The following is a 10,926-nucleotide window of genomic DNA, read 5'->3' as shown; positions in this document are numbered from 1 at the left end:
GAAAAGAAATAGGAGCCCAGAGCATATTTTTTTTTTTTTTTTTTTTGAATATCAACTTTTCTAAGCTTCTTTGTCCCCTCCTTATCTTTTTAATTAAAATTAATCTGCTAAATTGGAAATTAGTACCAAGACAAGAGGTTACTTTTGTTTTTTTATTGGTAGGAATGCTTGTAATACTAATACCAATGGATTTGTCTTCTTCTTTATTTTATCATTTATAATAATACTATTATTCTATTAGCAATAAGCCTCCGCAACCTTCTCAGGCAACTTCCCTACCTTTCCTCATCCAAACCAATCGCTTGATCGATGCGTAATCCGTCTCGAGGAGGCTTTTGCGATCATCTTCTTTGTTTTCGTCTATAAGCTTCTGTAAAATTCGACTCCGGTGAGCTCGATCCCGCGGTTTCTTCTCTTTCTTCTGGGATCTCGTTTGTTGTCCTTGTCTTATCCCTTTCTTTCTTTTTTTTTTTTTTTGCCCTTCTGTTCTGATTTCTTTGTTCTCCCTAAATGCGTGGGGGAAAAAAGTCTGTTGAATCTTAGCTTTCGACGTCGTTGCGGTTGTTTACGCGCTGCTTATTTTGTTGGATCTTGAACTCGCTTCGATCTCTATTTGCGTAACTCTCTCTCTCTCTCCGTCTCTCGATTTTTAGCTGTGTTTAGGATTTTTCTTCTTCAATTTGGGATAGATGGCAGGGGAAAGTTGCAACCTTAATAAGGATGAAGCTGAAATCCTCAAACCCTCTTCCCCTTCTCCGAGTTCCTCCTCGCCTCAACCACCACCGTCGCCGTCTGCCCATTGCCTGCAGACTCTGCAAGAGCTCTCATCTCTAAATACACCTGAGAATTTGGGAAACCCGGCGACCGTGGATCTTGGTCCCAAGGAGAAGCACAGCGACAAGGCTCTGCCACCGTTTCAATCCATCAACCGCTGCTCGAGTTGCGACAAAAGGGTGGGACTTACTGGTTTCCGGTGCCGATGTGGGGATCTCTTCTGTGCCCGCCACCGTTACTCTGACACCCATGATTGCTCTTTTGATTACAAGGCTGCTGGTCGAGAGCAGATTGCAAAGGCCAACCCTCTCATAAGAGCTGCTAAGATTATTAAAATTTGATGTTTTGTTATCCACCATGATTTATTTTGTTTGGTAGTTTATACTTGCTGTGCCTCGCCTTTTCCAAGTCTGCTAGATTGGAATTAAAATGGTATGTTGTCGTTAACCTTGAACAGCAATATGCTGCATTATGATTTGCTTCTACACCATTTCGTAAGTCATTGGACTGCAAGTTTGCATTAGAGATTAGTTTTTTTTTTCCTTTCGTTCATTGCAATTTGATATGATTCTTCTTTCTGATTGGCATAATGAGAAACGCTGGTTTAGGCATTTTTTATTTTTGTATTAGCTTAGCTTTAAAAAGTTAGGAGATTATTTATGAGGTCGTGCTATCCTCAGTTGAGAGCAAATTGCCATGGGCCAAGTCAAACCTTCTCACAAGAGCTGCTAAGGTTACTTGGTTATCCTCCATGGTTATCTATGTTTGGCAGTTGGTTATAACCTATGTAATTTACACACAGATCCAGTAGCCGGCACAGAGTTGAATCTGGGTTTTGTAAGCTTATTAAGTCAGTACATATGGTGTATGTGGTGTTGAAATCTGACTGACTGTTGTTGTTAGAGTAATCATGCAATTGAAACAGATGTAGAATCTAAGTATAGAGATTGTAATTGTGCTTCCTCTGTTCTAAGTGTATTGCAATGGATCGTGTGCTTCTTTTTAACCTTCAACAGATGCATGACAGCGAGATGAATTGCTTTCAAATACCCTTTTCTTTAGTCATGCACAGCAAGTTTGCTCTTCATATTAGTCACATTGTTTTGGCTTTCCTTCATGTCATTCAATTATGATATTTGCTCACTCTGGTCATAATAACGAGAAAGGGTGTGTCAGGCAACTTTGTATATCAGCTTAGCCAGCGAAGGATTATTTTGCTAGGTAAGGATCTCAAAAGCCTTTTTTTTTTGTTTGATGATATGAACTTGGAGTTTCTTGTTTTGAAATAGTTCACCATGGTGTTAGAGTATCATCCTACATGTTATAGAATGCTAATCTAATGACATATTGGAATACTCAGAATGATGAATAGTTTCATTTTACATGGAAATACGGATTCAAAAGCTGGTTTTTGTCTCCCTTATTCCACATCTCATAATTCTAGACTAAACTATTTTCTAGTTGAGACAATGATTAAATTTCTACCATTTCTCTCTTGCAGTATTAAGCTTTAATTTTGTCTTATAATGGACCACTGAATGCTTTATCCTACTTTCATGGAATCTTGTGATCATCTCGATTTTATAACTTTTGGTTTCCTCCATTTTCCCAAAGAAAAGAATTCATGTGAGGCATTATTTGTAGAACCTGTCCCCTTTCCTCTTTGACCTTTCTACAGAGCCACTCTGTGACAACAAAAATATCAATTGTGATTTTTTTTTTCTGTTCTATCTTGGCTAACAAACAGAATGATGCCCCCGATAACCTGTGCTTAATATTCCTAATGATCCATATTTTTCATTGTTATCATGTCTCTGTTGTCATAATCTGTTTACAAGAGAACAAAGTCCATGTGAACTATTTGTCATTACCTCTCAGCAAAAGCAATCAGCTCAGATGCGTGATGTGCTGGTTCAGAACTTTTTTCATCAAATAATACAAAAGATGCTAAATTTTGTTTGCCAGGTCCTTTTGTTCCACCATGGCCTGGCCTTTGAGCTATCCGCTAACTGTGAATGATTTTGTAGTAATCACTCACTTTCACCTTTATTGGATGCTTTGCAGTCATCCAATCATAATAAATGATTCTGTCATGTGATTGGCCTTCCCTTGCATTCTTTTTTTTTTTTCACTAGGAAAATATGGATTTTGTAATATATATTTACGTTCATGGTGGTGTGTCATATTGCTGTGATTCCCTTGGCTTGGCATGGCTTGGCTTTGAGTCATGATTCATGGCCTGGGTGGTAGGGGTAACAAGGGGAGTGGAAAGAAAAGCAGTAGGGTCTCAAGTGTTTCTGATAATATATGCTTCGGCATTTACAAGGGCCACGTCAATGGTCTAAATTGAAGGCCACTCACAATCAAAATTGAACAGGTTTGCTATTACATCACAATAAATTTCGGCGTTTTGCTATTAGCATCTATCAACAAACTTTAATACATCCTTTAGGCGAAAATGTTGAATATCGGAACTTATATAGTTCCATCCTCCTTTACAGGTTAGACATTATTTGAGTTGTGTCTACTGAATCTAAATGCAATTTCTTTTTTAAAAAAATCAAATTAATTCTGCTGATCCCTTAGTGGGCGCTTTAATTCCTCCCATTGCATAGTTTACACAATAGCGGCTTTGACAAGGTCATAGTTAGATCTTTCAATGATAAATTTAAGATTGATAATTCAAACTCAGTTACAACAGAATTTATAAGATTTATAATTCAAACTCAGTTACAACACTTGCAGTATATTATTAAGGAATTTTCTTTTTAATAGAAAGTAGATCTGAGAATAATGTTAAGATAGATTTGTTTTATGGAATTAAATTAATTTAATATTATCCGACCTGATTAATTTGATTAATTATTTTTTTTACGCACAATAATTGAGCAACTCATTTGATTGCACATATTTTATGATAGTGAAGAAAATGCAGAAATGCAAGCCTATTTATTTTGATATTGGATAACTTTAGCACACTGTTCTTTGGTATTTAGGAAGTTTATTGTAATGACATGATTACTTGAGTTGTATGGACATAAACCTGCTAGATCATTAACTGTTTTTTTTTCCTGTCTCAGGTAAGAGGATTTGTATATTGTTATTATTACTTTTGATAATTTTTATTTTTTTAATATTTAAGTTTTTTTATATGTAGGATATTTTTAATAATAATAATTATTATTATTATTATTTTTTTATATTTTTGGTCTATTTAGAAATTTAGGATAGTAAGTCTTTAATAAATTTTTTTAGAATTTGTTTTAGGAATAGTCTATCTAAACATGTATAGCTAGTTAAGGAATTAATCATTTATTATTGAAAAATAATTTATAAATATTTTAATTTTATAGAAAAATTTGGATAGCGGTTATCTCTTCTTATTTTCTTTTCGATTCCCCTCTTCTTGTTAGCCCGCATGATAATTGTTATCCTGTCCGATGTCAGTTGGTATTAGAGTTGACAATGTCTGATTTGAGGAATCGAGCGTTGGATCCAATGAGAGATAGTCGTGGTCACGGTAGATAGGTTCTGATTGAGGAAGTCGAGCATTGTGAAAAATGATTGAGGATTGAAGATTTACAGAGGCAAATTGTAAATTTAATCCATCATATAACGGTGGTGGTATAAATTCGTGAATATTGTGAGGCATGTGGTCGAGAGGATTGACATGGAGAGCTCAGATTTCGAATTGATTTATCCAAATTTTATGGTACATCACAAACAGAGAATATTGTTAATTGGATCAACAAAGTGGAGCGGTTCTTTTGCTATGAGCAAGTACTAGAACAGATGAAAGTGAAGTTGATTGTCATCATATTAAAAGGTCTAGCATTGACATGGTAGGAGCACTTGTGACGCTCATGAGATCGACAAGGCAAGACTAAGATCAAGGATTGGGAGAAGACGAAGAAGAAGAAGAAGAAGAAGATGAAAGATTAATTTTTTCCCTTTGGGTACACTCAAACTCCATCTCAAAGGCCACTAGGTTTTGCCATGGAGGACGATAGCTTCGACGCCCAAGAAGACCTTGATGAAGAGGTACTTTATGGTGATGATCTTGAGTTGAAAGAGTGTTGATGGAGGAAAGACTTCGAGCTGGGAGATGCAAACCTTGAGCTGAAAGCTGCAGACTTATACACACCACAGACAGAGCCAACAAGAATGTTAGAGCGAGAACCAGAGAGGGGGTTTCTAGCGCAGACACTTCGATGCTCAAGTCAGAATAGTAGCCTGACAAAAATGGAGAAAAAGATGAGCAGCAGTATGGATGCGTGTGCGTGCGTACCTCACCAATGGAGAGGACCCCCTTTTTATACTGATCCTCATAACCTCTGTAATAATGAGACGTTAGAGAATGTCTGGTATTAGAATATGTCGGATGATGGAGGATGTACAAGTGCCTTCCTCTATACGAAGGAAAAGTTCCATTGCGAGTATATGTCCTAGTAATAAAATATTTTCTGGTGAGCAGCCGTTATTCTCAAACAGGTTGTTACGATTATCTGACAATGTAGTCTCTTAAAGGTATTCCAGCTGCCACTATGTTTGCCCTGGTTTATATATGCAGTAGTGCCCATGAGAAGTGGGGAGCTGAGCCTTGTAGGTTCGGTCGACTCTATTGCCGCCTAGGTTTATGCTAGGAGTCGTACCCATGAGAAGTGGGGAGTTGAGCCCCTATACCCGACCAACTCTAGGATTGTCCATGTTTATGCTGGGAGTCTTGCCCATGAGAAGTTGATAGCTGAGCTTGTAGGTCCGATCGGCTTTGGGTCCATCCGATTGTATGCTGAGAGACTCGCACAGGAGAAGTGGGGAGCTGAGCTCCGTATGTCCGAATATCTTTAGGCCCAGGTTTATGTTAGGAGTCTTGCCCATGAGAAGTGGAGAGCTGAGCCCCATAGGTTCAACTGACTCACTTGGGTTTATGCTAGTGTTACGAACTGTAAGTGCACGGTTACGTCGCCAGTAATACAAAAGATATCGAACCTACAGGGACTGTTGATTAAGAACAAATTAACTTTTCACAATGAGCTATCTAGACAATCGAAGGTTGGTTGGAAAAGAGAGAGTAAGAGAAAGACTAAGGAGAAAGAGAGAGATAAGGAGTAAGGGATGATTTTGGAATGGGATAGATGATAGATTCGAGTATTTCAGTTTTGTTAGAATGCTAGTTAATGTCCCTATATATTATTCATCTACCTAACTCCATGTTTATACTCGTGCAGAGATTCTAACTAGAGTCCAGTACAAGCCCGCGGAAGTCACACCGGAGAGTCTACCGAAGTTCTACCGCTGATCCTGTTTGAAAGCGTGAAGCTGGAAAGTTGGGAGGTGGCGACTTCGTTGACCGGATGTGGACTTCGCTCCATTTTGCAAAACAAACAACATCAGTTCTGGTCCAGGGAAGGGGTCCCCGGCGTTGGCCATCCGACGCTCAAGTCAGTCACCGGAATGTGGAGAAAAGTGGAGCAACAGTAGAACTCAAGAATAATGCGTACGTTCGCTGGTGATGGACCCTCTTTATATAGAGCCCTGGTGGACAGTGTATGCACTTCTCAAGGCATGGGCATGCTCTCCCATGTGTCCCATGAAAGGGCCTTATCAGGAAAGTACCCCTGATACCATACCTTAATAGGGCATGCATATTCCTGATGCGATAGTAGAAGCTTCGACCGTATAATTCGCCTGTCACCCATGTCTCGTGTCAGTGATATATCTCCTAAAAGGATGTCGAGAGATACTATAATGGTCCCATTGTTGGGCCGAGTGGGTCTGCTCGGTTGGGACTCCGCTCCGTCCATGGCTAGGTCATGTTGCTTGGCCGAGCGAGATAGCCGCTCAGCGGGAACCCTTCGCTCTGTCGATCTTGTTGGCTCCCTTATGCGATAGTTTGGTAGCATCTACCTTCCCCCCGTTCAGACAGGCTACTCGGTCTCCCTCGACATCTTGCTACTCCCGTGTTTCATGTCGAGCGTTGGCTGTTATCCCTAGCCGAATAGGGGTCGGCTCGGACCCATCTCCTATCGGTCAGGGCCCGACCGCCCGACTGACCATTTCCATTGTCCTCTGTTCAACCCTTTAACACTTAGGCGTTGACCACATTGACATTGACTTCCATCCTGGCAGTTGACCCCGTGCCAGGTAGGCCTCTCTCGATCGCCGCATCACAAGCCTCCCCTTTAGGGCTGTAAATAAACCAAGCATTCGTGAACAAGCTTGGTATTCGGTTTGGTAAGAGCTTGTTTATGTTCTTCAATATACACAAGATTAATTAAATAAACAAGCTTGAACAACTCGTTAAACTAAACAAACAAGTTTGAACACATATGTGTTCAGCTCATTAACGTTCGTGAACAACGTTAGTGAATAATAGGGGTGTCAAAAATGAACCCGACCCAACCCGAGTCGACCCGAAAAAAATTAGGTTCGGGTTGGGCATTTTCGGGTTCAGGTTGGGTTCGGGTTGGAAGGTTGGAGAGTAAAAAAGTTTTGGGTTGGGTCGGGTCAGGTTCGGGTTGACCCGGGTTGACTTAAATATAGGGTTTTGTGGGGGTTTTTGGGGTTAAATCAAATTTTATTTTAAAAATTTAGATATTTTTATGTATATTAATATCATGTTTGTATGATAATGATGGAGTATTGAGATAAAAGTGAAGAATTATAGGAAAAATAACCCAAAAAAATTATTTTGAATCGGATTTTCGGGTTATATGGGTCGGGTTTAGGTTGATCGGGTTGGTCAGGTTCGGGTTCGGGTTGAGGTGTTTTGGGTTGAACTCGGGTTCGGGTCGGGTTCGGGTTGGGTTAAAAAAAAAACTTAACCCGACCCGACCCACCCGAATTGACACCCCTAGTGAATAATGTTCATGAACAACGTTCGTGAACAATGCGTTAGTGCAAGTTGCACCAGAATCAAACCTAAGTTTTGATGTTGTCAAAGGTTCAAATTATGTCTTATTGTGATCTAACAAGTTGAGTGAGTGTGCAGGCTGTTTACTCAATCGGAAAGACCTAGTTGGAGGCTATGCAGGAGAAATCTTAGCAGATCGTGGAACCCAGGTGCAAGTCCAAGTAGGTAGAGGGGACTTGACGCTTGGCGATGCGATCAAGAGGTCCAGAGGACCGAAGATTAAGGAAAAAGTCCTGGCGAGCCGATCAAAGCTAAGTGAAAAGTCCAAATTAGATCTGGAGGATCTAAGTTTGGCAGGTAGGTTGAGGTAAATAATTGGAGGAACGACAGTGAGGTCGGGTTCCCGTAGGGAACAACCTTAAGTCGCTGATCCAACTGAAGAAACCGAGAAGGTTTCAAAGTTGAGATCAAAACAGTTCTATTGTCTTTTATATTACTCATGCATTATAATATTATTACTGTGCTAACATCTGTTTTGTAGATTTATTGTCTAACACTGTTTTGCAGGTTTGGCTGGATCGGTCGACCGAACTAAAGAATCGGTTGACCGAACAAGAAGAGATCAAAGCAGTGTTCATATCAGACCAGAACAGACCGAGTCCGATCAAGCCATGATCGGTTGACCGAACAGTAAGATCGGTTGACCGAACAGTAAGATCGGTCGACCGAATCCTGATGACTCAGCACATACAACAATGATCAGGAGCAGAAGGAAACTACACTGATCGGTCGACCGAATCGGATGATCGGTCGACCAAACGATTAATATTAAATGCACAGTAAATGCGAATCTCGGCGAATCTCGATGAATAGGGAAGGAGCCTGTTCGGTCGACCGAACAAAGGGATTGGTCGACCGAACCCTTAATGGACAGTTAATGCCGAAGATCGAATCAACAATCGGATCTCAGCCAGGAAGGAAGGGAGCTAGTTCGGTCGGCCGAACACAGGGATCGGTCGACCGAACATCGACGATCTTATAAATTGAAGCTCGAGGTCTGAGGCTGACAATGCAATCTGTTGTGGTTCAATTCTGTGCTAGTGTTGCTCGTGCGACGCTCTACAATTCCTCTACACACAAACAAGTGCTGACCAAGCTTCAACTCTTACACACAGTCGGTATACTTTATTGTTTTTGTATTGCACTTAATCTTATATAAGATAGTAGATTGTTACTATCTTATATCATTGTATTTTGTACGCATTACTTCTTTCCGAGATTTTCAGGAAGAAGAATCTTCGTGGATTGCTCATCGGTGCAGTCAAGGACCGCGGGCCTTCGAGTAGGAGTCGACCTAAACTCCGAACGAAGTAAACAAACTTGTCTATTTATTTTCCGCTGTGCACGACTCTGATTTTAAAAGAAAAGGGAAGTTTTTTAAAGGGCGCGATATTCACCCCCCCTCTATCGCACCCATTCGATCTATCAATTGGTATCAGAGCCTCGTAAGCTCTGAAATAACTTAATTGTTTTTTAAAGCATTTTTTAAAAAACCTTTTCTTTTCTCTTATAATAATTTTTTTATTATTCAATTACTACTAATCCCAAGACGAAAGTCTTGGAAACATTTTTTTAATTTCTTTTTTGCAAGGATGTCGAACTCGTATCAAGAAGGTTACAGTACTGTCCGACCTCCACTATTCAAAGGAAAAAATTTCAGTTACTAGAAGAATGGGATGGAGTGTTACTTGAAATCCGATATCGAGCTTTGGTTCACGATCTTGAAAGGCTACACTGTTGGTGCAACATCCCTCAGGTCAAGGTTGACCTGGTTGACCAAGCTGAGTCTTGGTTTGAGTTTAGATGTTTGACAATAAGATATTGATTGAAGAAGAGTCAAGTAGGTCAAGGGAGTGACCGGATACTTGACTGGGAAGTCCTAGTGAGTAAAGCTAGGCAGATGGAAAGTCCTAGTGAGTGAAGCTAGGCAGATGGAAAGTCCTAGTGAGTGAAGCTAGGCAGATGGAAAGTCCTAGTAAGTGAAGCTAGGCAGATGGAAAGTCCTAGTGAGTGAAGCTAGGCAGATGGAAAGTCCTAGTGAGTGAAGCTAGGCAGATGGAAAACCCTAGTGAGTGAAACTAGGTGAAAGTCCTGGTGAGTGAAGCCAGGCAAGGGAAAATTCAGATGGATCAAGGATGATCGGACATCTGGTGTTGGGAAGTCCAAGTAGGTCAAAGGATTGACTGGATACTTGGCATGAGGAAATCCAGATGGGTCAAGGTTGACCAGACATCTGGTGGAAGTCCAAGTAGGTCAAGGGAGTGACCGGATACTTGGCATGACTAGAAAAGTCCAAGTGGGTCAAAGGGATTGACCAGACACTTGGTGGGAAGTCCTAGCAGGTCAAAGGAGTGACCAGATGCTAGGCATGATGTACCAACGGGTCAAGGTTGACTGGGTGTTGGTTTGGTAGGCTTGGGACTTGGTTTTGGGCAAAAACCAAGTACTGGATCGATCAGTGGATCGATCCAGGCTTTTCCCAGCGAACAGAAAGCCTCTGGATCGATCCGTGGATCGATCCAGATGTCCCAATCGATCAGTGGATCGATTGGGACGCGGCTGCTTCGCGCGATAAGCGCTGGATCGATCCGTGGATCGATCCAGGCGTTTTTCCAGAGCACAGAGGCGCTCTGGATCGATCCATGGATCGATCCAAAGCCTCCCCGATCGATTGGGAACATTCGAATCGATCGGGATCCGACCGTTGCGTCGGGTTTATAGCCGCAGGCGGACGTTGTCTTCGGCATCTCTTCTCCGATTCACTCCAGATCTTTCGCCAACTTCTCCACAGCGCTCTCAAAGATCAGATCGCCAGTTCTTGAAGGATCTTGGAAGCTTTCCAAGTCAAGAGGCGGATCAAAGGCAAGAAGAGAAGCTAGGGTTAGGGTTTTCTGTACTCATTGTAAGCTTTGCGCTTGTATTTTGTTTCCCTTTCCTTTCTTCTTGTACTGAGAGTCTTGTAGGGCTTCTCCGCCCTCGGTAGTTACCGAAAAGGAGTGTTTTCATAGTGGAGGGTGCGTGCGTGGTGTGGATCCTTGGATTAGTCACCTCTTGTGAGGTGGATACCAAGTAAACCAACCTTGTTAGCGTTGTGTGTTTGTTTCTGTTATTTTCCGCTGCATATCCTTGAAGAAACAAGCCACGCCGAGCGACGAGCACGCGACGAGCTATTCACCCCCCCCCTCTAGCTACTTTTGGTCCTAACAAGTGGTATCAGAGCAAGGCCGCTCTTCACCGGA

The 10,926-nt window shown here is 41.4% G+C and overlaps 1 protein-coding gene across 1 annotated transcript; it reads left to right on the top strand.

Moving 5' to 3' along the window:
• Positions 1-237: 237 nt before the first annotated feature.
• On the top strand, positions 238-1,272 carry LOC121967169 (zinc finger AN1 domain-containing stress-associated protein 15-like). Its single transcript, XM_042517220.1, has one exon. The coding sequence runs from the start codon at positions 690-692 to the stop codon at positions 1,113-1,115; it is 426 nt and encodes a 141-aa protein (XP_042373154.1). The 5' UTR covers positions 238-689; the 3' UTR covers positions 1,116-1,272.
• Positions 1,273-10,926: the final 9,654 nt, after the last annotated feature.

The sequence above is a fragment of the Zingiber officinale genome, chromosome 3B (genome assembly GCF_018446385.1).
Source record: "Zingiber officinale cultivar Zhangliang chromosome 3B, Zo_v1.1, whole genome shotgun sequence".
In the NCBI taxonomy this organism is placed as follows: domain Eukaryota; kingdom Viridiplantae; phylum Streptophyta; class Magnoliopsida; order Zingiberales; family Zingiberaceae; genus Zingiber; species Zingiber officinale.
This window is presented reverse-complemented; position numbering and strand designations above follow the sequence as displayed.

What these genes read in the sequence shown, in the direction of transcription:
- LOC121967169 (XM_042517220.1), top strand. Translation starts at nt 690, where the DNA reads ATGGCAGGGGAAAGTTGCAACCTTAATAAGGATGAAGCTGAAATCCTC.